The sequence below is a fragment of the Aspergillus melleus genome, assembly GCF_016097325.1.
Source record: "Aspergillus melleus strain CBS 546.65 chromosome Unknown contig3, whole genome shotgun sequence".
NCBI classification, from domain to species: domain Eukaryota; kingdom Fungi; phylum Ascomycota; class Eurotiomycetes; order Eurotiales; family Aspergillaceae; genus Aspergillus; species Aspergillus melleus.
In genome coordinates this window covers 1473614-1501083 of record NW_025763372.1, presented here as the reverse complement: position 1 = coordinate 1501083, position 27470 = coordinate 1473614, and the positions used below count along the sequence as shown (strand labels likewise).

The window sequence follows — 27470 nt, the reverse complement described above, 5'->3', positions numbered from 1 at the left end:
CGCTTTGCCCTGAGAGATCACCTACGTTAGCTATCGTCCAGTGCAGCGTAGGAAAGACTTCGGATACAGAAATGAATACGTACCGTCAGCACATTCCACAGACGAATGGTTTTGTCGTCTGAGCCCGATGCAATTATCGCGCCGTCAGGCCCCCACGAGATGGTCGACACCCCCGCAAGATGGCCTTCAAAGGTATGGATCAAACGGCCGCTCTGCGTATCCCAGACCTTGACCGCTCCGTCGGCACCTAGACACGACTGTCAGTTTCTGCAACACTTGCGCCCGTTCGCATTATAAGATAGGTAGTAACACTCACCCCCACTGGCGATCATGGAGGCATCTGGAGAAAACTGCACCGCCGAGACTCCGCGGAGGTGTCCCCGGAGTAAGAACTTCTGCTGGTAATTCAACTTGTCGGGCTTGGGCGGCGGCGGCGGCGGAGGTGGAGGGACGGGCGTGGGAGATCGATCTGAATATGTCTGTTCGGGCGCGGCGTCGGCGTCGTCCGCAGCGGCGGCTTCAGGCTCTTCAACGTCTGCGGGGATTTCCTCCACGTCTTCGATTTCAACGTCTTCTGCATCCCCTTCCGCTCCGGCATCCTCTTCCTCCGCCTCCACTCCTTCATCTTCCTCCTCCGCGTCCTCTGCGTCGCCGTCGCCCTCACCCTCGTCCGGGTACTGCTCCGACGACGGCTCCGCACTCACCTCCGAGGGCGACTTGCGACCGCGACCGCGCGAGCGCCAGTAGTCTTCCGCATCCATGGTCAGTTCGTCCGGGCTCTCGGAGCCGCTGTAGCTGCGCGATCGCCGGTAGGGGCGCTTGGGAGGCACGGCTTTCTGGATAGACCAACTGGCGCGACGGCGCTCGGCCTCGTCGTGTTCGGAGCCCGCAGCCAGCTCGTCGGACGAGGACTCGGTAGGCGACTTGATGAAGCCATTCGGCCGCACCGGAGACGGATCCAGACGACGGCGCTTCGACCGATGGTTGTATCCGTCCATGAAGAAGGCGGGTGGGTGAGAAACGACAAGACAGCAGAAGAAAGAAAGCCGGAAGAAGAGCAAAAGAATCAAGGAGTGGAGGAGCCCCATTCTGCCGCTGTCGGGGCCAATCTGCACGCGTTGAGGCTGGGCGGTGAGCGGCCATGATTTCATCTTCTCTCTCTCTTTCTCTTCCCCTCTGTTGGCCTTCATCTTTCAGTCACACACAATCATGTCCTGATTCTTTAATTCAATTGGTCTTTTTCTATTCACTTCTGATCATGTCGTCCGCCACTCCCATCACCCCTCCCTCCCATATTCGCATCCTCACCCTCAACTGCTGGGGGCTGAAATACCTCGCCAAATACCGTCATGAGCGTCTCTCGGAAATCGGTCGCCAGCTGGCTCTGGCGGACCCTCCCCCGCAGATTGTAGGACTTCAGGAATGCTGGACGCAGCAGGACTACGAAATCATTCGCGAGCAGACCCGTCACCTGCTTCCCTACGGCAAATTCTACTTTGGCGGCATCTGGGGCGCCGGTCTGGCCATTCTCTCGCGATGGCCCATCGAGGAGAGCGGCATGTTTGGATATCCGCTGAACGGCCGGCCGACGGCCTTCTTCCGCGGCGACTGGTATGTCGGGAAGGGCGTTGCCTGTGCGCGCGTGCGGTTTGGTCCGGGCGTGGAAGACGTCGCCGAGGTGTTCTGCACGCACCTCCATGCCCCCTATGAGCGAGAACCCAACGACTCGTATATCTGTCACCGCACCGCCCAGGCCTGGGAGATCGCTAAACTGATGCGCGGCGCCGCCGAGCGCGGTCACCTGGTCATCGGTCTGGGTGATTTCAACATGCTGCCCTCCTCGTTCGCCCACCAGCTCATCTGCGCGCACAGTCCCGTCCGCGATGCCTGGCAGGTTCTACATCCAGACTCCTCCGTCGGCGCCGCCATCGACCCGGTTGAACAGAAACGCAACAAACCCGTGCCGACCGCCGAGTTCAATATCCGGGAAAACGGCGCCACCTGCGACGGCAAGTTCAATACCTGGCGCTGGTCGGAGGCCGACCGCAAGCGGCTGGAGAAGGGCGAGGATGTGACGGTGGACAAGGACAGCCCTGACCCGCGCGGGAAACGACTGGACTATATCTTCGTGGGCGACGGCGGCTACGCGCCATCGTTCCCGGCCCCGCGCTGGTCGGTCGAGTCGGTGCAGATGTCCATGATGGAGCGACACCCGCAACTGCGCTGCTCCCTGAGTGACCATTTTGCCGTCGAGGCCGTCATCACCCGCGCGTCGTCTCGGCCAGCCAGCGCGAACCCGTCGGAGCATCCGCCCGTGACCCCGAACACGACACTCTCCCCAGACACCTACGACCGCATCCTCGAGATGATCCATACCTACGGTCAGCGCGAGCGGTCGCAACGATTCTGGCGGGTGGCGCATTTCGTGGCCTCGGTGGTGGTGTCGATCGGGTGTTTCATCGGCGTGTGGTGGACCGGCGATCACCTGCCCTACGTGGCGTTCATCCTGGTGGTCGTCAGCACGTTGAACTTCGGAGCCGGGATCTTGGACGGACTGATTGGCGGCCTGTTCATGTCGAGCGAGATCCGCGCGCTGAAGGAATTTGAATGGGAGGTACGTAATGCGCGACGGCTGGCCGAGCCGGATCAGAAGCAGGAAACCTGATAGAAAATCGGGTCCCAGCAGGGGTGAACAGGGGATGGTTGGACTTGTACATTATTCTGCCTATTCTTAGGTATCATTTTTTTTCGTTGATGTATCATACTAGAGTTATGGAGTATATGGCAGGCAGACAGGCCTCATTAATGAACACGTGATGACTTGAGAATGTACTACGGGTGGGAGTACTTTAGAAGAGAAGAAAAAAGCGAATTCTAGAAGTAGTGGAACTAGAGCATTCTGTTAGAGTAGGGCAATATGTGTCGTTCCAGACAAACATGACCCCCCTGTTGATCAATGGTGACTTGACAGGGAGTACTCCGTACTCCGTAGAGAGATGGTGATGGCCTCCCTGCAAGGCAGAGAAGATCCCTGTTCTCTCAGTTTCAGGAAGGAACGTCTCAGGTTGAGCAGCCGCCAGCCCTATTTCCTATTTCCGCCCATTAGGGCTCCGTCGTCCGCCCCTTTTCCCGCTTTGATTGGGCGGCACCCCCTGCCTCCGGTCTTGGCACGCGTGCTGCGACCCCCGCGTGGGAGGGTGACGGGCCAATCAGACGTAGACAAAAAGTGGCCCCCAAGACCCTGGCTTAAAAAGGGGTTTTGATCGGCCTGAGGCGACTGTTCTATCCAGTTCTGGCATGTGTCTGGTCGGGTCTGGGGAGTCCCGAGTTCTGAGGTATGCCTGAGGATGGGGATTCTGGCTATACTTTGTACTATAGATTCATTAGATTGACCACAACACAGCACCACACAACACAACTTGAGACAGAATCTGGACTGCTATCAAATAAATATTAATAGATTAACGCTCGGCATGATCACGTCATCCAAGCAGTCCCACCAATAGGGAAAGCCCAAACTCGGCCCTGCGCCCCCGCCAGACCGCAGTGGAGCCTCAGGCCAACGACTCCCCCGGCTGAGAAGCGCCACGACTTCTTTCAGCCGGGCGCCTTGCGATTTTAAAATCTCCCGTCCTTGTCCCTCCTCTCATGTGGTCCGGTTCTCCATCCTACTTCCGGTGACAATGCGCTTCGCTCCTCTTCTCTGGTCCTTCGTCTCCTCCTCGCTACTCGCCTCGGCCACCATCCTCGAGAATGGCCAGGAGAGACTGAACCCGTGGCCCGGCCAGGCCCCGAACATCTCGCTCGACGACTCCTGGCGAAACTACGATGCCGGTGCCCCGGAGATTTCCTACAAGGGCCGCTGGGATAGCAAACATATCGGTTGTATGTAACCCTCTTGCCTGCCGTGCTCCCTCCGCGAGCTTCCCGCTCGTTGCCTATCTGTCTGGATGTTTTTGGCTGACCGTGTTCTGTCTCTGTCTTTCAGGGTGGTCGTACGTCTCCCCGTTCCTTCGCGCTCTCGTGCAGTCTACAGAACTTCGCTCCCGACAGTCACTAACTCGAGCAGAGCCCCCGGCATCAAAACCGAATTTACTGGCGACCGAGTATGTTCTTCCCCTCTTGTGGACATCTTCTGGTCTGGGATCCCCGGATGAACTAACGCCATTTAGTTGGCCGTGAGCTTCGGTGAACACACGACGGAGGGAGTGTTGGTGGCTTATCGGTAGGTTTCGCCGAATACGATCAGTACAAGCTCCGATCAACTAAACTGGTGCCATAGTATCGGTTCCCTCGACTGGCTCTTCTCGAACGTGACCGCCGATACCACTTACCAATTTGTCTCGCCCGACACGGACATGGGCGATAAGCCCGTCGGAGACCCCAAGATTTTCGAGCTGCGAGTGACCAACTGGGGCCGGGGATAAGTCAACCTGTTCTTTTAGTGGCATCGTTCCCTGCTGACCGTCTGTGCACAGCTCAGATCGCCGGTGTCTCTGTTGCCAGTGATGCGCACCTCAACAAGGTTGAAAACTTCAAGCGCCGAGTGGAAATTATTGGTGGATCGTGAGTGTTGCCCTGTTTCGTCTGTTTGGTCATCATGTACTGATCGTTGGAAGTCTTGCTTCCGGACAATATGGCACTTACGAGACTCTCTCCTCGTGGGCCTGGCTCTACGGAGCTGGACTCGGGAATGTGGAGTTCGACATTACGGTTCGTATTTTCACCTCCTGTCATGTTGTTCGATCTAACGAATTATCTACCAGGCTTATCCCGGAGCCTGTCTTGCGGACATGAAGTGCTACGGCGGAGGCGTTCACGGCATGGTACACATACATCTCCCTTCCCGCTCTGCTATGCAACCTCACTAACTCGACACAGCCCTGGTGGTGGCACCGCGCTTCTGACCCCGGTACCCGTGCTCGTGAAATGTACGACCACGACCCCGAAGAATTCGACGTCCGTCGCGACCAAGACGCCGATCTGGTCGTCATCCAGATGGGTGGCAACGACCACCGTTCGCCTAACGAAATCTCGGGCCCCGATTTCTACCACGACTACATCCGTCTGATTGACGATATTCACGGCATCTGGCCCAAGGCTATCGTTATCGTTATGGTACGTTCGCATTCCCCTCTTTCGGCTTCGATGACAAGCCCTTTTACCCGATTTTCTCTTTGCCATGCTGACTGAAAACAGACCCAATGGGGCGTCTGGACCAAGACCGGAACCGAATGGGTCCCCAACTCCGTCTACGAGTCCGAGATCAAGCGCGTCCACGACCACTACAAGGAGAAGGGCTTCGTGCACTGGTTCGACACCGCCGGTATCCTGCAGCACAACGACATCAACCCCAAGAACCACCCCACAGATGTCGGCCACATCAAGCTGGCCAGCCACCTGCTGCAATGGACCCGGATGATCATGAGATGGCCCCTCGAGCCCATGGGCGAAGTCCAGCACGGTACCGAGTACTGGAACAACATGCAGCAGTACTAGACACGGACTACAGAGTCTAGACTCACCACCCGCCCTTTTTTTCATATCATCTCCCTCCCATCCTTCGGAATAGGCTGTGCCAACACCGAATGCCGATGCCGATGCCGATACCGACGACCCTTTTTTCATGTATATCAGTTCTCAATTAAAAGACTACAACTACAACTACTAAACAACTCAACAACCCCTTATTCGGATTCTGTTGGTTCTCCTTATTATATTGAGGTGTATTTTGATTGGATAGGACTTGATTTTGGATGTTACATACATACTTGCGCTGATTTCACATATGTCTTCATTTTGCTTTGGCTTTCTTTTTCTCATTCATAGACTTTTTTTTTCAGCCATTTTGATTACTCTGATGTATTTACCTGCGTGTTCATTTCTCTGGCAACATACATAAGACAAGATACTGTGATTAGTGATTACGCACGGGCATGATATACATACATATATACATAGTCCGGGAATTTTTGAACAAAGATTTAATTCGGTTTTGACATTCGTCTGGTTTGACGCGGGTTTAGGTAGTTTCCGGGTATAGTCAATATCTACAATAACATACCGTTGTAGGTGAGGAGGATGTCGGTGAGGTACCGCGGTTGGGGTTTGTGTCTGCGACCGGTAAGGGGACAGAGTACAGACAACCAGGGACGTACAGATTAGATCTGCGGGCAGCAGAGACAGGTTTAATTGCGGTATGTGTGAGGGTGGCTGCTCCCTTGCTTCTGGTTATCTGGAGGGTTGGTTTTATGTTACTGTTACAAACTACGACGATGAGTTGAAACTAGCGGATCTTCAACCTGTACTCAAATGGGTCATTTCATCAATTTCCCTGATTTCATTCCTGGTCATAAAAGAAAGACTAGACTGTGGGAGGTTCCCCTACATAGGAAACAATTCCTTGCCCGAGCGAGTTGCCAGTCAGTGCACCGGTTTACTCGGCACACTCGCGCTGACGCTCATCGAAGACCTTCAGACACTCCTCGGCGGCCTTGACGCCGCTGAGCACCATAGCTCCGAAGGTCGGGCCCATACGGTTGAAGCCGTCAATCTCAGACAACTCCATGCCGCCGATGATGAGGCCCTTGGCGATCTCGCGGGTGTTCTTGACAATGGCGTCCTCGGCGGAGTTCATGTCCAGGCCGCGCATGCCGCCCAGCTTGTCGACGGTGGACATGGACACGAGGCGCTTGGCGCAGAAGGCACCGAAGGGGCCGTCGTGGCCCGTGGTGCTGATGATGACGGGCGCGTTGATGGTGTTGGGGTCCATGCAGGAGTGGTCGTCGTGGTGCAGCGTCACCAGCGTCCAGTTCGTGACCACTCCGGCAATGCGGGTTTCCTTGGGGTTGCCGTTGGTGGAAGGGCGAGTCACGAGGTCCTCCACGCTGGTGGCGTTGAAGAGCTTGACGTTAGGGAAGGAGAGGACCTTGGACAGCAAGGTCGAGGTGAAGAGCGAGGCGTGCTTGACCACCACGTAGTTGGGGTTGGCGGCGTCCTCCTCGTAGGGCACACCCAGCTCGTTCAAGAAAACCTCGGCAGGGCGACGCATCACCATTGCAGAGAAAAGCTGGCCACCGAGCCAGGCACCGCCGCCTGTTGGTAACCCGTCAGCATCATGAGCCCATGATATTCTGGAATTTTCTCACGAACCAGGAGAGACGGAGGCTTCAATGATAGCAATCTTCAGATCGGGGCGGGCGTTGGCCAGCACGTAGGCGGTACTCAGACCACAGGATCCAGCGCCGACGATGACCACGTCACTTTCGGCGTACTTGTCCAAGTCCTGGAAGTAGCGTCGAGTCATGGCGCGAGAGACCTGGCTCTCGCGGATCGGGGCGAACTGGAACTGGTCCCACTTGCTGCCGAAATGGTCCAGCAGCTTGGTCTGAGCAGTGCCAGTGGCAGTGACCGTCTCCGGCACCACGACCTTACCCTTAAGGCCAGTAGGGGCCACGTTGGGTTCGTACATAGCAGCAGGAGGAGACATTGTGGATTAAGCTGTTCCCTGTTAGCCATTCCATGAATCGGGGGAAACAGAAAACAAGGGAAGGCATGATCCTTTCGCTGGTATTGTCCAGATCAAGTTACGCCGTATAATCTCAGAACGAACCCAAGCCATTGACCACCAATCGTGTGATGTTACGCTGGACGAAGATTCGAAAGAACCCAGTCCAGAACGATCACAGGTTGGTGTGCCAATGGATGGGAACGAACACCGGCCCACGCCCAGAATTTACCTGAGATACCTTGATCAGAAGTTACAGCCAAAGGCTAATTCCATGACTTCCATCGTTGTTTTCATTCGAAAGGCCCCTTGGAAGGGGGGCCACGAAAAGGTGAATATTACATTGCGGGTTGGTTGGTTGTGCCTGAATAACGGTCAGCCTATTCCATCTGGGAAGGGTCATAATCCTAGGGAGGAGGACTTGGTCGATAGCAAAGAAACACTATAGATGAGCGAGAAATTCTGTCGATGAAGAGCGCGATGGAAGAAGAAAAGAAGGGAAGAAGAAGATGGCGGGGTAAGAAGAGGAGGGGGGGGCATTTATAGCTTATACTGACGGGTCACGGGTGGACCCCGCGGCCGCTTAATTGACTTTCGCCGGTGACTCGATTGATTATTATTCCTCTTCTCGCCGGACCACTCTCGTCCTTAGGGATTAGTGTCTATGTCCTTGCAACTCGCACCATCTGGCTCCAATCCCAACAGACCCATTTGTACGCCCGATGTGTCATGGTGAGCTCACCCTCCAGACTACTAATCCTCCATACGGTCTCCTGCCGCCCAATGACGTCGATGGTGGAGTACATATACAACTAAGCACCCCTCAAGTCCAATCTCTCAACTAATCAAGCTGGGGAAGTGCTAACTGGCATTGCTCTTGGCTGAGCAACACGGCATCTAGGATTTAAGTACTTATGAAGTCGTAATGCGTCGGACTGCTTCTATCAAAGCAGTAACAAATGATAAGCATGGACTAGGACACGCGAACTTCCACTTTCACGCCATATCCCTTGGTTTGATTCTTCTTCTTCCCGACCTTTTCAATCTTCTCCGCTTTCTCGGGCAGGACTTCGTTCTTCAGAGGACCGTTGACGTTGCATTTCACTCGCAGACGCAGCAGGTCCCGTTTCTCTTTTTTCTTAGTGACGGTGTCCCATTCTGTTTCCAACTGAATCCTTCCTTTGGATGCCGGTACACGACCCGCGGGGTAGACGTCTCCGATGAGGGTGGCTACTCGCCCCAGATACCGACACCACCATGCCTCTTTCTTCGAGATGCATTCAGTTAGCTGGCGTCGGTAGAGTTCATCAACAGGTGCCAAGTCCCCTGCCCAGCGCTCGCAGAGAATCAGCGCAACCAGTGCTCGTTCAACGTGAGAAATCGTGTTCACCGAGGCTAGGAGACCCGTCGAGGTACTGTGTAGTGCAGCGGCTGAACGCGATTCCCGCGGCACTCGGGAATGAATATACAGTAGATTCGCGAGGGTCATCAAGACACCGGAGAAGAAGGAATCGGGGGGTCGTAGAGAGTCCAACAACGATGCTGAAGTCGGCAGGGCTGATGACAGGAGCTGTCTGATCGCGTCTGCTGAGGGAGGTGCATAAGGCCGGGTTGCAACCACGACGGGGTCCTGTGCACAAACTTCCTCTGGCAGCGTGTCGAACAGGAATCCCTCGCGCACACCTCCCTGGCAGAACTGGATGTGCGTGATATGCGGCAATGCATCCATGATCACGTTGACCAGGAAAGCCACTGCCGGGATCTGGGACGCTCGGCGCTTGGACACGCCGAAGATCTTGTCGTCGGAATCTGAGACCACATCCAGGACGGAGGCCGTATCGTGGAAGGATTCCCTGCTGGCCCGGAACCCATTGATTATAGGCAGTGGATACGGGTTAATTTGGGACTGAGCCATGAGAACGTAGCCCCAGCCGCGAAACCCTCCGCCGCAGAGGTAAAGATTCGATGGTTCGTTGGGATCCTTTGTGAATTGGGGTACCTCAAGGTTCTTGAAGGCGTCCTGGAAGTTTCCGATCATTTCTTCTTCCAGTGCCTTCTCTGCCTTTTTGCCCTCTTGCTTAGCCTGCTCCAAGCGCTTCGTCAATGCTGCCGCGCCGTAGGGAAAACTGAAGGACCCCTTGGGACTGGTCGAGACGATTCCATCCTTCTCAACCACCCACGTAATCTGCGTGCTACCACCGCCTAGATCCATCGCGAGGCCCGCGACGGATTTTGAACTACTAGCGATTCCCAAGGCCCCAATCCTTCCCTCGTCCTCCTTGGACAGAAGGCGGACGTCCCACCCGGTACGCTCCTTGATCAGGGCTCTGAATTGCTGCGAGTTCGGAGCCGTTCGGGTTGCTTCTGTCGCTAGGACGTGGATGTTGTCTGCCAGCACACCAAAGTCTTCGCAAGTAGCCTGGAACTGTGCCAGTTGATCCACGACTTGAATCATCGTGTCTTGAGGTATAGGACCCCGCACGTCTGAGTTGGAGAATTGCGCATCGTACAGTGAGATGGCTGCACGATCCTGGAACACCGTCGGCATGACCCGAGCGGTTTCAGGCGACAAGTCGGTGATGGAGAACCGAATCCCATTGCTGTGCTCTTGTCAGGGTTGGGCATGGATGAGATGGTGGGGGAAATCTGGACTGTGCCGGGGACTATACGGACCTTCCCATGTCTACAATCCCGTGGAGATTGGGATGGGGGCCTGCATTCACAGCCATGATATCTGATAGAGCTAAGAGTATCTCCTGACCAGGATACACGGAGATTGCTAGGAGTATGAAGGGACGTTGCAGGCTTACAGGCGTTGCTGGCGAAGTCATCCAGCAGACAATACACTGTGGTACCGTGTATCAATAATACTGAAGATATTCTCCCCAGAATTGGCCGAATTGTGGTACCGATCTGTACGGTATTGTAATTCCCATCCCTTCTTCCTCTTCTTCTTCATCTTCGTCTTCATCTTCGTCTTCATCTTCGTCTGTCTCCCTACACATCTCTTGACAAGCAAGCAGGTCCAAATTTGATCTGCCCATTTCTATGGAGTGAAAAAGAAATTCTCACCTCATTCCAACGGCCGAATTCATCTGCAGAAACAAACATGATCAATGCCGATCCTCATTATTGACAGTAGCCCGCCTTCAGCGCTAAACAACAAATTCCACCCGCCTTTCAGACTTCGGCCCCCAAAATGCTAAGCTTGGAAAGGCCCCAAGTCCAGTCATTCCTGCCGGTTAACCGCTCAATAGTGTGGGCCGTTCTTGTCTGGTTGACAGATGAAACGAGGAAGTGAGTGAGCCCGTCTCAGCCATCCGATTTGGATGATGAGATGAGGAGATGCTTCTTTTTTTAAGGCCTGATCCTGAAGGAGTCTGTTGTCTGGTCTATCAATATGAAGGATCCATTGCTACCCCGTACAGGTCTGTCGCACAAGGCTGTACCGAGTATGTACACACCCCAAGAAACTACCTACACCGTACAGTGAAACGATCAACGGTCTTCCGAGCACAGCCGCCCATCGCCATCGCTCTACCCGCCCTTGGCCTTATTCTGTAACGCGAAGTTGGGCGAATCACGGACATCGTGGTGCCATGGAGCCGGGAGTTATCCAATGCGCTGTATGAGCACTCCTCAAAAGCTGCCTGGCTATGCAGGGAGCGGCTCCTACAGGGTATGTATGGTGTCGCGACGGTCACTGCCCCCAAATCAATGCACGTCCCTTTTAGTAGCAACGCTGCTTCGGGTAGTAATGGACGGACAGCCTCGCACATTCGCATCTTTTTTAAAGCATGGGTGGGCCATATAACACATTCCATCCTTCCGTGGCTTGACAAATGTCTCTTAACATCGACCGTCTGAAAGGTTCAACATGGTATTGCCGTCGGAACCAGGCGCTCTAAACGACCGATCGTTAGCTTCCCGCAGAAATGATTTCTCCACGGCTTCGCTGTCGGACGTCTCTTCGCTCCATTCGTTGAGGTCGGAAGGAAACAATGACGCCGTGAACAGGGCGCGTAGCCCTTCTCCTGAATACCTTTATGTCGATCATAGTCGCCAAAACCGCCCCAACCTGGAGGCAAGAGACGACTCGCAATTCCATAGTGCCCCCAGAGATGCAGACTCTCAGTCTGCGCGCCCATCAGACTCGGATCCGTATCTTCTTGGTCCGTCGACAGAGCGAAAACATGGTTACCTGCCAACTTGGCTTCCTCGTACATTCGGACATCTTTACTTGGGTTTGCTGAGTATCCTTGCTTTGGCGTTATGCCTGGTCATAGCTCTCTTGCTCTGGCGATCTGAGACAAATTACGGCCTGGGGAAAGACCATGGCTCCTCCGCAGTTCTCTTTGGCTGGAGATTCAGTCCAACCCTTGTGGCCGTGATTTACATACAATTCACGGCTATGCTATTTGATGATGTAAAGCGAACAGAGCCATACGCTCGCCTGGCACGACCTGAAGGGGCAGCGGCATCGTCAAGTATTCTCCAATCTCCGGGGATGTGGTGGAATGCCCTCCACGATGGTCTTTCCAAAAAGAAGAATGGAGGCCATTCTCGAAGCTGGATTCTCACATGCGCCGCGCTAGTCAACATTCTGGGGTTTCTTGTTATCTCGCCTCTGTCATCAGCATTGCTGACCTCCGAAGATGTGGCCGTCCCGCACAACAGAGAGTTCGCTCGCCTGACGCCGCATTTCAACTCGCCTCTGCCCCTCGATACGGATCGCACCACTCGCTTTCGAACAATTAGCCACGTCCTCCAGAATGTGACAACGTCCCCGTGGGTCACTGATAGCTACACTATGCTTCCCGTGTGGCCGGCCGATTGGCCAACTGCGCCTATTGGGTCCTTGTCGTCGGCTTCCTCTCAGTCATGGCAGGTTGAGACAACCATGTTTAGAAGTAATCTCACCTGCGACAAGATGAAGTTGGAACACACTTCTGGCTATGACAATAAAACTGATATCACTCTTCTCTGGTCTTCCCCTATTGGGTGCACTTATCGACTCCATGTTGAAGGGAATAACATGTTCGGTATCGGCGGTGGTAGCTGGTCTAACGCATCGGCATTTATATACACCAATTATCTGCCCTACGTAGACCCAGGTTCGGATTCGTACCAGGTCAATAACACGGGAGACTGTCGGGGGCGTGAGATCCTGGTTCTGAGCGAGTCATGGGCCAAAAAGCCACGGGCAGCCTACAGTGCTCATCTTTGCACTACCAAGTACTACATGGCCAACGTGACGACCTCAGTCGATCTATCAAGCAACGAACCCTCCATTTCTTTTGATGAAAGCGAGTATGATCGAAAGAAGACTCTTATTCCTGAAAAGCTGCTGAACACCACGCAATTGCAACAGCTTGCCCTCAACCCTTACTGGGCGAGCTACATGATCTCAATGCTCTACCAGAATGACATGCCGATTTTGGGTGGGCCTGCGATTCTTCTTGGGGCTAGCTACGGTTTCAACATGACAGACATACTACATGACCCGAACATGATCCAGCGTGCTGCGGAGGTCAAACAACGCTTTTTCGGCGAAGCACTGCAGGCGTCGGTCACTCATCAGGGTGCGTCTGAAGCGGTCCCTGTAAATGGTCAAATCACTGCCTTCGAGAAACGGGTAGTGGTTGTCAAGGGTCCTGCTATTGCCCTGGCTGTTCTTCTTTTTCTCTCTTTCTGTCTCTTGCTTGTTGTTTGGCGGTGCTCTCGACTACGACAAAGGCCTTTGAACTTGAAGAATGACCCTGCCACCACGGCCGAGGTGGCTAGTCTAGTGACACATGACAGTAGCATCAGGTCATCTTTCGGTGGCCTCAGTGTGACTCCGCCGAAGGAAATGGAGAAGTTCTTGCAAGGGCGCCATTACCAGACTGAGCCTCAGATCCTCTCCGAAATACCCCGTGATCCTTTGGAATCCGATGCCACATCTCCCGAAATGTCAAAGTCTGAGGCCGCTCGGCCATCCACTTGGGTCCCAGGTGTGCTTCGTCTCGCGACTCTTTTGGGTCTGGTGATATCACTCGCCGCAGTCATCGTCGGTATCGCTGTGTTGTACCACTTTGCCGAGGGGTCTCAGCTGTACCAGAAATTCTTTGTCTATCAAGCCAATATCTCAGTCTTCAATAAGAGCATTCCAACGGTGGCACCCTTTTCCATCATCCCAACCCTGATAGCAGTTGGAATTGGCCTGTGGTGGAGTTCTATCGACGACAACTTTCGCCGCCTCCAACCATTTCTTGCTATGTCAAATGGTCGGCCCAAGTTTTCGCAGGGCATCAGCCTGTCATATCAGTCGTCTTACTGGGTGTGGGCAGCCGTCAAAGCTGCCAGAAATCGACACTGGCTATTATTCTTGGTCACGCTTGGAGCGACCTTGACGCCAATATGTAGGAATTATTTATCTTTTGCGTTTCTTTATCTATACTAACTAGACCCTAGTCACCACAGCCATGTCCGCACTGTTCGAACGGGAATCTGGCAATATCGCGCAGACACTCAACCTTCAGCGTGGGTTGGAGATTCGCCGGATCCCGTTTCTCTTTGAGACAAGGCAATCGGAAATCAACCATGAGCCTGATGAGTACGCGGCGAGGATTGTGGGAGACCTTTTCCAAAACCTTTCGACGCATTGGATGTACACTGCTTCAAACCAACTCATTTTGAACGGCTCCCAGCCGGCCTGGAGTAAAGACGGCTGGAGCTTTGTCCCGCTGGATCTGAGCAACGCCACCACTTCCCTGTCGAGCGTGGGCAAAAATGCTTCTGCCTCAGCTCTTGGGCGCAATTTGAACCAACATAGCGCAACGCACGCATCTCCATTCAATGTCTCTTTTATTACACCTGCCATCCGCGGCCGTATTGAGTGCAGCAGTGACGATGCGAAAGGCCTTCTCAATCTCTCTTCCTGGATGTCTCTGTGGAACCCAGGACCAAACGATACTGTTGTCCCAGAGGGAGTCTCGGGGTTTGAACTGGGAGCACCTTATGGAAATCGGGACTTTCCAAGCATGATCTTCCCGCCCGAGCCAGGACGCAACTGGACTAACTGCGAGCGTTGTACTTCCATATACGTCAATCCTTCTCAGATAATATGCTGCGGTAATTCAACCAGCAGTCCACCCAACTCGACTGTTGCGGTTGGCTACTGGTCCCCAAACCTTAGTCCATATACGTGGACTCCACGGACCTGGCAGCATAATTTCACGGCGAAATGGTTCACTGGCACTGCTACGTCTGTTACCCTGACTCAGGGCATCTCTGATCCTATGGAACGTCTTGTATTCAGCCAGCCACCCAACACTGTCGTGATGAACTGCATGCCTCTGGTTGAAAGCGCCAATGCGAGAATCACGGTTAATCCCAGCACCGGGGATGTTCAGGCTTTTGATATCCTTGATAAACCAAAGACTATGGATGATGCTTTCTCGGATAACTTCTTGATCCACAATGGAACGCACAGAGACCCAGAGGAGCTAGGGTACTTGGTCTTCAACACAACCATAAGGTAAGACGTTGCTCATCCTCATGCCACCCCCGGACCATATAATATGGTAGTGGCTAACAATTTTCGCCCTCAGTTACGGCCGTCTCTTCATGTCGTCTATGCTCACAGCCGCCAGCACTCTGAACCTCGCAGGCAACCGCGTCATAGGCTTCACAACCGAAAACACAGACGACAACACTTACACAATCCGCGACGAAACCAATGGCCTCAACATGGATTTCATGACGTACTCTATGTATTCACTCGCAGGCAAAGACCCCTCTGTTCTCATCGATCCAGATACCTTCACCAAGTACGCCTCCAAAACGTTCTCGACCTTCTTCCAGCATTTCGCAAGCAACAACATCTCTCTGGAAACCGGCAGCTGGGCCTACCAGCCCATCAACGCCAGCTTACCACACGACCTCGCTCCAGCCGTCGACAGTATCTTCACGTCCAGCCCCAAACTCGTCGCGACTCAAGATGTCATTCACCCGATCTCCCAGACCAACCGCACCGTGACCGCACGCGCAACTCGCCGCGTTGAACTCATGCGCATGAACGACGTCGCCGTATGGCTCAGCATCGGCATTCTCGGCTGGCTAATCCTCACCACAGCTGTGGTGGCGCTCCTCCAACGGCGGTTCCTGGGCCGCATGATGCGCAACGTCGAATGCCCGGGTGACGTTCTAGTTATGATTGCCGGCAGCGACAACCTGATCCGAGTGGTCCGGGAAATCCAAGCCGGTCGCGTATCGGCAGCGGATACCGGGAATCTGCGCACGAGATTGGGGTGGTTCCTGGATCATAAGGGCGAGATGAGATGGGGTATTGAATTGGAGAGGCAGATTCTTGATGGTCCAGAGGTCGAATGGGTGGATGGTCCCACAGAGGATCGGGAAATGACGGAGAATCAGGTGGCAGCCAGACCGAAGTAGCCATGTACTGTGCTATACTTTCTAGTCAAACCTAACGAATATATCGAATGTCACGATCTTTTCATGTTTTTTCTATGATCTATTTTCTAGGTTTCTATTCCATCTAACATGGTTTCTGACCAGGGAATTCAAAGGAAAGCAGGGAAGGAAGAAGAGGTCATAAACTGCGTTAAAAACTACCTAGCCCAACCCAACCTATCTAGCCCGACTGATAACCACCACAACCATAACTACATACTGCTACAGATGCAGTTCCAACTCGACAGCCAGCCAGTCCTATAAGACATACCGAAACGCAGCGCCATAGTTTTCCCGCGCCACCGTCTCCGCCTTATCATCCCCAACTCCCTCTCCCAATCGCCCATGCTTCTCGTCCAATCGACGATTCTCCCACGCCAGCAGCGTCCGCAGGGAGAGCGCCAGAATGGTCGTGAAGAACATGAACGCGGCGCAGATCGATTGGCCCCGGATGTAACGCGGGCCGTCGGTTTCGGGGTACACGTTTGTCCCCAGGAAGGGGCCGCATTGGCCGATGAGGTTGAGAATGACGATTCCCATTCCGCGACGGGTGTCGGAGCCTTGGTTGTCTGGCGGTGGTATTTGTATTAGTGGTTTTCTTTGGGGAGGATGGGAATGGACGAGGGGAGACGTACTTAAGGACCACGGGAGGATGTTTCCGATGCACGGGAAGACTCCCGCTGCGGCGAGGAACACGCCTAGATAACGAACTCCGACGGCGGTGCAGGTGGCAAGAAGCACGTAGCCGACGGCGCCTACGACGGATAGGAAGGCGATCATCAGGCCGCGCTGTTGGAATCGGTCGGCTATATAAGTAGTTGCGATCGTCAAAAGGAAGGAGAGAAAGTAGGGCGGAGCTGTAAGGCCCTGTGCGTTGATCGAGGTGAATCCCATGTCTTTCAGGATGGTGGGTAGGAAGACGGGGAGCGAAGAGAAGCTGACGTTGCAGCTGAAGTACATCAACTATTTTTCTCCCGTTAGCTTCCATGCAGTCCATGAGGTTATTTTGGGAGTGAACGTACGGCAACAAGCCAGGCTTTCACGTCCAACAAAGTCCGACCTATATCCTTCCAGTCGACTCCAGTGACGCGCTCTCCGTCGCCACTGCGCTGGATCGATCTGGCCCGGGCAACTTCCTTCTCCTCCTCGGTCAGGAATCGAGCGGTGGATGGATGATCGGGGAGGAAGAACCAGGCCAGAATGGCGGCCAGGCAGGACGGAATCCCCTCCACGAGGAACAAAAGTCGCCAGCTAGCGAGCTTGGGATGGCCGGATGTGATTCCGTAGGCCAGCGCACCGGCGAAAGTATTGGCTAAAGGAGCGGAGGAGACGAATAGACCGCAGCGTAGACCCAATTCATGTCGACGGTAGAAGAAGGAGAGTAGAAAGGGCGTGCCGGGACCAAATCCGGCTTCTCCCATACCAAGGAGGAACCGCAGAGCCATCATGCCCTGCCAGTTCTGGGCGGCGGCCTGACATGTGGCAACTATACCCCTGAAGTTTATTGTTAAACGAAGCTTGAGTTACAAGGCGTTGCGGTAACTCTATCCGCCTTAAACTTACCATGTCAGCACGGTGATCGCAGCCCATCTATGAGGTGGGATTATTTTCCACATTAATGCGAGAAACTCAAACACCGTGTATGAGATGTAAAAGATCGTGAGTAGCCATGAGTATTGGTCGCTGCTCAGGTGAAGATCATCTTCCATTCCAGCAATCTTCGCATTCCTGGGTTTCGCCAAACGTCAGTCCCAAGAGCTTCGCCAGACAGAATTCAGGAATCACGAACCCAATATTACTCCGATCCAACGCAGAAAGTAGATCTGTCAATATCGACGTTAGTTGGGCGCGCAATGATCATAGCATAAGCGTTTCCGGCTTACACAGGAACCCCAGCAGCGTCGGAACCCTCCAATCGAGCTTTCGTAGCAGTCGTTTCTCTACAGCGGGGTCGATGTCGATCGACGGCGCAGGCATGGGCGGCAACGCGGTCTGGACATCGTCATCGTGAATCGGCAATTGCTTTTCCGGGTCTCTGACGACCGGAGCTTCTCTGATATCGTCGTCCGGCGCATTGCTACCGGCATGGGGGTCGAGGGATCCGTCCTTTTTACCAAAGAACCCCATGTCGAGAGGTGGAGGAAGCGTGGGAATCGAGAACGAGCTGCAAATCCTTGGCCCGCGGCGACGGGCTTGGGTCTTATAATGAGTGCACCAGCCATCGGGGGGGTTTTGCAGACGGATGACTCGATGTGACCCATTATTGGATCTATTGGGGGATCGACAAAGTTAACCAGAATAGCGTGTTCCACTTGTGACGCCATGTATGGAACAGGCGAGGTCGCCCGCGCATTTCGCATGGATTCGATCGGGGATGGATCGGAGAGATTGGGTCGAGACGGAGGGGGTATGCAGCTCGACAGGGGGAAATGCAGGACTTAGAAGCATGGGAGCAAAAGAGTTGTACTCAGTGTAAGACAGGAGAGAAACAGCGAGCAGATGAAACAAGAATGGCGGCGAAAGTCTTGGCGAAGGCTTGAATTGCGAAAGGCGGGGAGACACTGGAGATTATCCGTTCAAGTCGTGGACCACCCCCGATCGACTGACTGATTAATTCATTAATGTCTCCATTGGTTCTTGGGGTAATCATTCCTAGCGCAGGACATCATCCCCGTCATGTTGACACCGGTGCTAATCCTCCAATGCGCGATTCTCACCTCGCCCAGTCGGTCTCACTCCTCTGTCGCAGGGGCGCACGACAGCCGGTAGTACCGGCCTAGCCATTGATCGTGGCGCTCAATCAGAATCAGAAGAAGGGAGTGGTTGAAGTCAATCTAACGACTTGGCCATGTGAATTGACAAGCGTGGCACCATCGGTCACTTCGGTTTTGGGGGACACGGAAAACTAAACATCATGAATGTCGGATTCGAATGACGCCAAGCTACTGTGATGCCCTCATCGCAGACCGCTAGTGCCAATGTCTTGAGCATCCAGGAAGAGTCTAACTGGCAGTGAAGACCATGGCCATCAGTCGGGACAAAGTTCGCGTCAGAGCACATATTCACGGCGCCTCCGCTCGGGTCCCTGGTTGCCTGGCTGCTCCGAAACGCTGAAGGGACGATACACTTCCATCTTCGTGGTGGTTTGCGCTCGAACCTTTGATGATAAGGCACCCAACTGGAAAGGCTTCACGATTGTGGCAGGACTGCGATTTTGGTACGGCTGGCTTGGTTCTTTTTCCCTCATGCAGCAGCACCGTCATTAATCTTCTCTCGTTTTGTATCGTAGTGTGGTGCACAGTTGATCCTGGTAAGATAACTGTAGCGTAGTTGCATGTATCAACTAGAGAATGGTTTAAGAAAAAGAATTGGAAACGGCGTCAGCCTAGAAAGACTTGCTAGGGATAGCCTATGCCTATTAGTATATTCTCTGTAACTTAGTTCTCTAAGTCTAGTAGGGGGGTTTGATCCAGCTCGGATTGTATCTGTATAGACTATACATTGCTGAGGGTTGCATTCAGTAACTTCGAATGTTGCGTTTGAGTAGTTGGGGCGACATCCTGGCAACTATATGTTTCATTTGCTTGGCCGAGTTTGTTTATCTGCCTGCAACTGATATTATCTGTGGCAAGGGAGGGCCCCATTTGCCAGAAGATATTAAATGGTTCAAGCATGTCATCTTCTCCTTTGGTTTAGGAAAAGAACAAGAAGAATCTGGAATTGAAGAAGAGAAGAACAAGAAGAGAAGGACAGCTGTGGGCCAGATTGGGTTAGCGCGTATCGGGAAAGGAAGGTGCTACAGCCTGACTCCTCAGGTGTCGAATCTGCATGCCTGGCACTTCTCGCCTGCCGCAGCAGCGCAGGGAGCCTCAAATTTCCGCGTCGCGTTTCCATCTCCAGCTGGGCCTATTCGCATCGCATCGCCGCTTTCTCGATCTCGCATGCATTGCTGCCCTCTGACCATCTAGTATTGCTAGCGATCATTTGACCACTTCCTAAATCAGCTACTTTCGAAACCGTGACGGTGTCGCTTCACAATGGACGACCCAGCGAGCCGTCTCCCCGGGCAGCTGGTAGGCGCTTTTCCCCAGGTTTCCATTTGCACGGCCATGGCTAGATCGCTGACTCGGAATTGACATGGACAGCTGCCGCACATGCATCTGTTGTCGCGCCATCGCTACCCCTTAATGCATATGATGCCCACCGAGACTGTCGTTGAATACCTGCTGTCCGCTCAAAAGATCGTCCGCGAGGCGCAACCGATGTACTGGTCATTCTTGGATGGCCCTCAGGATGGAACCGTCATGCTCACCTGGCAGCCTCTGAACCACTTGGGGACCAACTTTGCTAGCGATGGCTACGTCTGGGCGGACGTCGAGCAAGCTTTCACTTTTGAAGCTCGCGGCTATGTACGTGGACGCCCCTTCCACCCGTATTCACCGCGACTAGGGCATGGACATTGTCGGACTAACCGAAAGGCGCGTATCAGGTGTTAGAGATGTTGCTACACCGAAGTGGCTACCACCCCCCGAACGAGCCGCTTGCCATGCATTGTCGTCGACGTTATCGATTGTTACCATCAAAAGTGCCGAATCCTAACATGCCCCCGCCAGACCCGTCATTGTGGATCGTCCACTACTCGAGAGCTCCCCAATCCGACCATATCCCCGCAAACCGGATCCCTATTCACCCCCAGACTCAGTCCATGCTGGCACAGCGTCGCTTCCTGCAGAGCCAGGGACAGCTGGCTCGCAAGGACTTCATGTTGCACGACCGGAACAACTGGCCGACGATCAATTTCCCTCAACAGATGGCCCCGCAGAACTTCGCGCAAGTGCCTGGACCGTATCCGAACGCAATGGTCGGACGTCAGCCCTATTATCCGCCGCCCGTTCAAGGTGTGCCGGCCTCCGCGGGTGCCGCGCCAGCAAAGGTCCCCCGTGGACATCGCGCGTCTTCTGCCGCAATGAACGCTGCCACCGCCGACTTTGCGCTTGAGGACGAAGATGTTTCCGCCGGAGACATGATGGATCTCTTGACACCTCGGGAAGTGAGCAAGATGCGATACCAACAACATCACGAGTGGATGGAAGAAATATTTGCCTCTCCATACGCTATTAGCCAGATCACTCCGGTGTCTCTGGGCTTAGGTCGCAAAGGCGAGCTCGAATCTTTGACGGCGGGCTTTTTCGATGCACCGGATTCTAAAGACGCCGGCGATGCCGCCGCCGCCAAAATGGAACCGGCCAAGGCCGAAGAGTTCGCCGATCGCGTCGCCAAGAGAGTGGCGGACATGACGGCGGAAATTGAGAAGCTGAAGAAGCGCCATGCTCGCAGAATGGAGAAATTCAACCGCACTTCCTTACTCAAAGACGCTGAAATTCGACTTCGGGACTCAGCGACCGATCCTGCAGATACGGGCACGGAAGTCTGGAGACTGGAAGGTCGCATGGCGGTCCCCGACGAAGAGAACGACGGTCAGGACTCTGCGCCTTCCGATCCCAAGGCGACGCACAAGGTGGGCGACGTGATCAAGGAAGTCGAGACTGCGTGGCAGAAGCACATCGCTTTGGAGCCCAAGGTCTCGTGCGTGCAAAAGGGCGGATTGCTGGAGAAGATCGAGCCGGAACCGAAACCGGAACAGTCATCGCAGGGAGATGTCGACATGGACCAGGGCGCTACACTTCTCGATCAGTTCAGCGCCACTTCGGGACCGGCTCAAGGCCTTGCTGCGCCCGCACACGATGCCTCAACCGGCGCGCCCGGGGGCGCCGGTGCTGGCTCTGCAGTGCCGCCTCAGCAGCCGTCGAATATCGCGCAGCAATCTGCTCCGGGTCTGGACATTGAAATGGACATGGGCGATGGCCAACCCGTCAGTACTGCGGCGGGCGAAACCGGCGACTGGGTGATGGTCGACGGCGACAAGAAACACCAGACGACAGAGAAAGGAAATATCGGCGAAACTTCTCTCTCCGGCATCGACACGCCTGGGAGCGGATTGCAGGGTCTGACTCCGGGCAACACGGCAGGAGACAGTGCCCTGGACGGCGCCAATTTTGACTTTACCAATATGGATAGCGCGGGCGATGCTCTGGCGGCGTACACAGAGCAGAACGAAGACCTGGACCTGCCGGACCTGGAGAACTCGGCCTTTGGCGATGCATTCCACGCATCGGACAACGAGAATACCCATCACCACGACGCCGACGATTTGGCATGAGCTGGCGAGGCGTGGGTTTGCGGGATATATCCTCTCTTTTGGAATGAGTGGTCTACGGTGTTGTCGGGCTTACGATTACTTTCTGGCGCTGGTTTTGTATTCCTGTAAAATTAAGAGTGCAGACGCTTTTTTTTCTAATTTCTTTTGATATCAATTTTGGTTTCATTCTTGGGAATGGTTGTGAACACGGTTTCTTGGCAGTGAATCTGGTTGACGAGGCCGATCATCTGCACTCCCGACTCAATAGTACAGACCCTCCAGGTATTAGCTGCCTACGTCGGTCACTCATCTTTCTCGGATCCCTTCTGACTGGGATTCCGAGTACAAATATTCCGATGGAAGAAAGGGGAGACTGTCCGAGTCACCGGGCAGCATCATCCCGCCGATCAAGTGACTTGTTGCGACTTTGCCCGCGTGCGAGCGAGATCATGACTCCGACAAATCGCTTTCTCTTATTATCTTCGCTTCTGGCAGTTTTCCGACGCTTGTTGAAACCCTGCGGAGCTTTTGCCTCTTGACTGCGCAAGATCTTGGTTGCTGCAACTACAGTTACTCTACAGTGGTCTGTTCGAGATCTACATGATGCCGGACATCCACTATCAAACCGTTAGGAGTCACCCCTTCCAGTATTCTGTATGTATGGACTTGGAAATAACGTCTTTGACTTCACCAGATTGTCCCCCGCGCCGTTCGCTCCGCCATGTGTTTTGTCGAAGACGACGAGGATACCTGCGTGCGTCTCACGGAGTATCGGGTTCTGCCTGTCCGTGTTTCGTGTCCCCTTCCTGCTCCTCCTTGTCGTCGCAGGTGTAGCAGCAGTGACAGCGGTAGTAGCAGCAGCAGTGACTCGAGCTCGAGCAACAGCAGCAGCAGCAGCAGCAACAGCAGCAGCAGTAGCAGCGACAGCGACAGCGACAGCGAGAGCAGCAAGAGCAAGAGCAGCTACCACCATCGTCGCCATCATCGTCGCTATCACCATCGTCATCGCCATCACCATGACCAAGTCGTCGTTTGCCCGCCACCACCTCCGCGCCGTTCTTGCTCTCCAAGGTGCTCCTATACCACCGTAACTCGCACCATGACTCGCACGACCGAGGAGTCCCTGGTGCCCTTCTGGTCAAGGAAATCGCCGCGACTGATTGAAAGCCGCGAATGCGGACCACATCGCTTCGTGGAATGTTTCGAGCCGGATGAGTGCAGGTCTCGACGACGACGTCCTTTGGAAAGAGAGTGCGACGATGACTTGGTGTATATCTGTGGAAGATAGGTGGGGAGGGGTGTAATGAAGCGTCTACTTTCTCTCTTTTCTTTTCTTCTGCGTGCTGCGTTCTGTTATGTTTGACTTATACCCCTTGTTGCCGAGACTGCCGATCTACATTTTGTTCATGTTCGATGTTTGATTTGTTTATGTTGTCCATTACTGGCTTGATGACTTGATGGTTCAATCACCTGTTATCTGCTTGATTTTACATGTTTCGCTTTCCATAGTTTTTGAGTTGCGTTCAATCCAAGATCATCAATCACCCTCATGAACAGTTTGCCTTCATCCACGGTCGAGTCCACCACCGACCAACAAACACAAAGAAAATAGACCGAAAAAGTCAGCTGGGGTTTGTTCCAGAGCCAAGTCTGCACTCATTCCACGGTTTGCCCCATCGCAGTCCCCAATTCACAGTGACTGAAAGCGGACAAAATGACCTCAACATCCGCGCATCCCGCATGACGTCACGTCTACCACTCGAGAGCGTCGCGGTCGGTTTGTCCTTCATAATTCAATTCTATTCTCTTATGTCGGACACCAATCCTGTCCAGCGTATAGGCTCTGTGCTACCTCGACTTATCTAGGTATAGGGCTGGTTGTCGATCAGCCAGGGTGATTCATCCAATCAACTCCGAAAGGAAGGCGCATTCCCGTCCGTTGTCGATCGATTAAATTATTTGTCAGTCTATCTTTCTATTTTATCATCGTGGGTCTCCTTGTATCTTGTAAAGCCCTCGCGCTTCACGAACCCTTGTTGTGATTCTCACTGTCCAGACCATCACAAACCATGTACGCACCTTCAACTTCCAATCAATTCCCACACAGATACAAGCAGATAAAACTAACAACCACCCAGGAACCGAAACATGTCCGTCCGAAGGAGAGACTCTCTCGCCCAGAAGCCGCGCTTCAGCATCTCCACCTTGCGCGGCTTCCAGCAACCCGAGCTGAGCCGGCGTCTGGGCCGACTGATCAAGAACGAGAATGCGGCGATTGGCGCGCACGAGAAAGCCGGTCGCGAGCGCGTCGCCATCGCCTCGCAGCTGTCCGAATGGGGTGATTCCACCGAGGATGACGCCGTCTCTGACATCACGGATAAGCTGGGAGTGCTGATGGCGGAGATGGGCGAGCAGGAGGACATCTATGCGCAGAACCTGGAAGATTATCGCGGCCTGTTGAAGCATATCCGGGACACGGAGGGCTCGGTCCAGCCGTCTCGTGACCATAAACTGAAGGTCGCAGATGATATTCAGAAGCTGAAGTGGAAGGATCCGAATAGTCCGCGGCTGGAGACGCTTGAGCAAGAGCTTGTGAGAGCGGAGGCGCAGAATTTGGTCGCGGAGGCGCAGTTGACGAACATGGTGAGTCATGAGCATGATTTTCTGTTTGGTTTTGATTCCGATGCTGACGATCGGGTAGACTCGGTCGAAGCTCAAGGAGGCTTTTGATGTTCATCTGGCTGCTGTCATTGAGCGAGGAGAAAAGCAGATCCTGCTTGCTCGTCATGCTCGTCGGCTCCTGAACTACATCGACGATACCCCGGTGGTCCCGGGAGATGTGCGAAAGGACTATGATCGAGCATCTGAGGCAAAGATGGTGCTTGAAGATGCAGAGAAAGACCTTCTTTCCTGGGAGAGCACCGTCGATCCTATTCGCACCTCCGCTGGGCAGATGCCAGGCAATACCCTTCTGCCCGCACGTACAAGTGACCGCGAAGCAGACGAAAGTACCTACTCCGACGCCACTAGAGATATTGATGGTTCTGTTACCGACGCGAATCGAGATTCGTACGTCGCTGCGGACACCCCCGAGGCCAGCGCGCCAACTCGGCAGGTCGAAGAGACTATCACCCAAACGACCAGCCGCGATGCCGAAGGCCCTGTTACCGAGGTGACCCAGGAGACTATTGTTCGAGACATCAACGGATCTGCTGCAGGAAAACTCGAAGTGCCTCGGGGCAATTCCAAGCAGGCTGTTCTTCTGCCCGAGGGAGCTGGAGTTGCAGCCCAGCCAGTCGCCGTTCCATATTAGTAAATTGATCGTATTGTGTTGCTCTTGCGTCCTGTATTGTATGATATGAGATTGTCTATAATTAGGTACTAGTAATTCACATGTGGTTTGTTGTTTTGGAGCTTTTAGTCTTCTTGCAAAAGTTGGTTGGTCGTAGAGGCACTCTCTTTTAGGGCTGATCGTGCGCTGCCTGGATGCCTTGAAATTGGGGCAGCCAGCCACCCCACGTGACCGTAGGCGGCCAGCGTGACGCGGATGAACAGCGGGAGAGAGCTCCAGCAGCTTCAAGCTCCATCCTGCCTCTACCCTCTTCTACCTTCATCCCCCTCCGCTGTACACTACCCTTTCTATCTTCGTCTTGTCTTTTTGCCCTCCCAGAAATCCACATCTGCCGATCATGGATAAATTGGTCGCCCAGTACACCCAGGCGCCTCACCAGAATGAGTTCTATTCCGAACAAGAGCAGCATGACCTCACCGAGAGCCTGCCCCCGATCTCTCTAAAATTCGACCTCCCTCCTGTGGATAACGTGAGATATTCCCCGCCTGATGGATGCGGTACTTGATGGCAATGACTCCGAAGAGCTCGCAAACCGCGATGCTTATCCGGGCCTGGAGCCGGACGCAACCACCATTCAACCATCTGCCATCCGACGACTTGACCTTATTGGACTGACCTGTCTTATCCCTTCTAGTCTCGAGCTTTCCTTCGTGCGATGACCGATGACCACTCCAACCCCGACTGTCCCATCAAGTTGGCTCACGGAACGACGACGCTGGCTTTCCGCTTCCAGGGCGGAATTGTATGCCATACCCCTCCCCTCCTCGCTCTGTCGATTTGTCATTGCCATCGCCACAGATCACTGACCTATGTGTGGCTCTATTTTCTAGATCGTTGCGACGGATTCCAGAGCTTCGGCTGGTGACTGGATTGCCAGTCAGACGGTGAAGAAGGTCATTCCCGTGTCGCGGTTGAGCCGTGGTGAGGATAAGCCGACGAATGATCCGACGCCGGGTCTTTTGGGCACTATGGCCGGTGGTGCTGCGGTATGTTGTTTTCTGGATGGTCACCCGTCCTCGAGGATATTAGATATCCGATGGGATACTCTGGTTTATGGTGATACTGATTGTCGGGCATTCTAGGATTGTCAATATTGGCTGAGATATCTGAGTCAGCAATGCACACTTCACGGTAAATCTACACCATTGACGGCATTCATGCTCAACGTCTGGCTAATCCGGAACAGAAATCCGACACAAGCGCCGTATCACCGTCGCCGCTGCTTCGAAGATCCTCGCTAACCTGACATACGCCTACAAGGGCTATGGTCTGAGCATGGGTACAATGTTGGCAGGCGTACGAACCCCCTCCCCTCCCCTCCTGCAGTTCAGTTTCATCAGCATGAAAGCACACCCCGCTAACATATTCGTTTTTCAAAACTTTCAGATGACGCCCCAGGAAGGCCCCGCCCTCTACTACATCGACTCCGACGGCACCCGACTCGCCGGTAACCTGTTCTGCGTTGGATCCGGTCAGACCTTCGCGTACGGCGTGCTGGACGCCAACTACCGCTACGATCTGTCCGAGGAGGAGGCGCTCGAGCTCGGCCGACGAAGCATTCTGGCCGCCATGCACAGAGATGCGTTCTCCGGTGGTTTCATCAACCTGTACCACGTCAAGGAAGAGGGATGGGTGCACCACGGCTTCGACGACATGAACCCCATCTTCTGGAAGACGAAGTTGGAGAAGGGCGAGTTCTCCAACGTCACGTCGGAATTGTAGAAGAAGAATGAATGATTGGGGACTTTTTTTTATAATGGGTGTTGCTGGGCTCTCTTTTAGTGAATATTATACTTTGATGATGGTTTAGGCATTCAAGAGGAATCATTCGATTTACTTTAGTGTGCAATTGTAGAGCTTAGGTAGCTCAGAGTCTTTTATGATTCTGACAATACGATAGCGAGTGGCATCCTAATGTTCGTAGAGTAAGACAATCTGTTGGATACCGGAAGCTTGAA

At 53.9% G+C, this 27470-nt stretch overlaps 13 protein-coding genes across 13 annotated transcripts; 7 read left to right on the top strand and 6 right to left on the bottom strand.

Annotated features, from left to right (window-relative positions):
• Positions 1 to 26: 26 nt before the first annotated feature.
• SWD3_1 (WD40 repeat domain-containing protein) lies at positions 27 to 998 on the bottom strand (the record flags this gene model as incomplete). The annotated part of the gene is made up of 2 exons (XM_046087215.1): positions 27 to 247; positions 317 to 998. The coding sequence occupies 2 exons, from the start codon at positions 996 to 998 to the stop codon at positions 27 to 29; spliced, it is 903 nt and encodes a 300-aa protein (XP_045943182.1).
• Positions 999 to 1141: 143 nt separating this feature from the next.
• Positions 1142 to 2665, top strand: ISC1 (inositol phosphosphingolipid phospholipase; the record flags this gene model as incomplete). The annotated part of the gene is made up of 1 exon (XM_046087214.1): positions 1142 to 2665. One exon carries the CDS (start codon positions 1142 to 1144, stop codon positions 2663 to 2665), a length of 1524 nt encoding a protein of 507 aa, XP_045943181.1.
• A 1018-nt stretch (positions 2666 to 3683) lies between these two features.
• On the top strand, positions 3684 to 5499 carry LDX57_005527 (SGNH/GDSL hydrolase family protein; the record flags this gene model as incomplete). The annotated part of the gene is made up of 10 exons (XM_046087213.1): positions 3684 to 3885; positions 3989 to 3995; positions 4070 to 4106; positions 4173 to 4225; positions 4283 to 4403; positions 4484 to 4566; positions 4620 to 4713; positions 4767 to 4826; positions 4882 to 5118; positions 5200 to 5499. The coding sequence occupies 10 exons, from the start codon at positions 3684 to 3686 to the stop codon at positions 5497 to 5499; spliced, it is 1194 nt and encodes a 397-aa protein (XP_045943180.1).
• Positions 5500 to 6308: 809 nt separating this feature from the next.
• On the bottom strand, positions 6309 to 8081 carry thiA (thiamine thiazole synthase). The gene is made up of 3 exons (XM_046087212.1): positions 7929 to 8081; positions 7153 to 7871; positions 6309 to 7095 (listed from the first exon to the last, which is right to left on the bottom strand). Exons 2-3 carry the CDS (start codon positions 7487 to 7489, stop codon positions 6437 to 6439), a joined length of 996 nt encoding a protein of 331 aa, XP_045943179.1. The 5' UTR covers positions 7490 to 7871; positions 7929 to 8081; the 3' UTR covers positions 6309 to 6436.
• A 399-nt stretch (positions 8082 to 8480) lies between these two features.
• Positions 8481 to 10055, bottom strand: RTG2_1 (retrograde regulation protein 2; the record flags this gene model as incomplete). The annotated part of the gene is made up of 1 exon (XM_046087211.1): positions 8481 to 10055. One exon carries the CDS (start codon positions 10053 to 10055, stop codon positions 8481 to 8483), a length of 1575 nt encoding a protein of 524 aa, XP_045943178.1.
• A 1329-nt stretch (positions 10056 to 11384) lies between these two features.
• Positions 11385 to 15943, top strand: LDX57_005524 (DUF3433 domain-containing protein; the record flags this gene model as incomplete). The annotated part of the gene is made up of 3 exons (XM_046087210.1): positions 11385 to 13908; positions 13961 to 15026; positions 15100 to 15943. 3 exons carry the CDS (start codon positions 11385 to 11387, stop codon positions 15941 to 15943), a joined length of 4434 nt encoding a protein of 1477 aa, XP_045943177.1.
• A 276-nt stretch (positions 15944 to 16219) lies between these two features.
• Positions 16220 to 16921, bottom strand: LDX57_005523 (uncharacterized protein; the record flags this gene model as incomplete). Its single annotated transcript, XM_046087209.1, has 1 exon — positions 16220 to 16921. One exon carries the CDS (start codon positions 16919 to 16921, stop codon positions 16220 to 16222), a length of 702 nt encoding a protein of 233 aa, XP_045943176.1.
• Positions 16922 to 16962: 41 nt separating this feature from the next.
• Positions 16963 to 17409, bottom strand: LDX57_005522 (uncharacterized protein; the record flags this gene model as incomplete). Its single annotated transcript, XM_046087208.1, has 1 exon — positions 16963 to 17409. One exon carries the CDS (start codon positions 17407 to 17409, stop codon positions 16963 to 16965), a length of 447 nt encoding a protein of 148 aa, XP_045943175.1.
• Positions 17410 to 17818: 409 nt separating this feature from the next.
• On the bottom strand, positions 17819 to 18088 carry LDX57_005521 (uncharacterized protein; the record flags this gene model as incomplete). Its single annotated transcript, XM_046087207.1, has 1 exon — positions 17819 to 18088. One exon carries the CDS (start codon positions 18086 to 18088, stop codon positions 17819 to 17821), a length of 270 nt encoding a protein of 89 aa, XP_045943174.1.
• Positions 18089 to 19854: 1766 nt separating this feature from the next.
• On the top strand, positions 19855 to 22367 carry LDX57_005520 (uncharacterized protein). The gene is made up of 3 exons (XM_046087206.1): positions 19855 to 20034; positions 20107 to 20370; positions 20451 to 22367. Exons 1-3 carry the CDS (start codon positions 19999 to 20001, stop codon positions 22179 to 22181), a joined length of 2031 nt encoding a protein of 676 aa, XP_045943173.1. The 5' UTR covers positions 19855 to 19998; the 3' UTR covers positions 22182 to 22367.
• A 393-nt stretch (positions 22368 to 22760) lies between these two features.
• Positions 22761 to 23448, top strand: LDX57_005519 (uncharacterized protein; the record flags this gene model as incomplete). Its single annotated transcript, XM_046087205.1, has 2 exons — positions 22761 to 22787; positions 22855 to 23448. 2 exons carry the CDS (start codon positions 22761 to 22763, stop codon positions 23446 to 23448), a joined length of 621 nt encoding a protein of 206 aa, XP_045943172.1.
• Positions 23449 to 24308: 860 nt separating this feature from the next.
• LDX57_005518 (uncharacterized protein) lies at positions 24309 to 25473 on the top strand (the record flags this gene model as incomplete). Its single annotated transcript, XM_046087204.1, has 2 exons — positions 24309 to 24803; positions 24862 to 25473. 2 exons carry the CDS (start codon positions 24309 to 24311, stop codon positions 25471 to 25473), a joined length of 1107 nt encoding a protein of 368 aa, XP_045943171.1.
• A 376-nt stretch (positions 25474 to 25849) lies between these two features.
• Positions 25850 to 27234, top strand: pre2 (proteasome core particle subunit beta 5; the record flags this gene model as incomplete). The annotated part of the gene is made up of 6 exons (XM_046087203.1): positions 25850 to 25981; positions 26147 to 26254; positions 26343 to 26498; positions 26595 to 26643; positions 26699 to 26808; positions 26899 to 27234. 6 exons carry the CDS (start codon positions 25850 to 25852, stop codon positions 27232 to 27234), a joined length of 891 nt encoding a protein of 296 aa, XP_045943170.1.
• Positions 27235 to 27470: the final 236 nt, after the last annotated feature.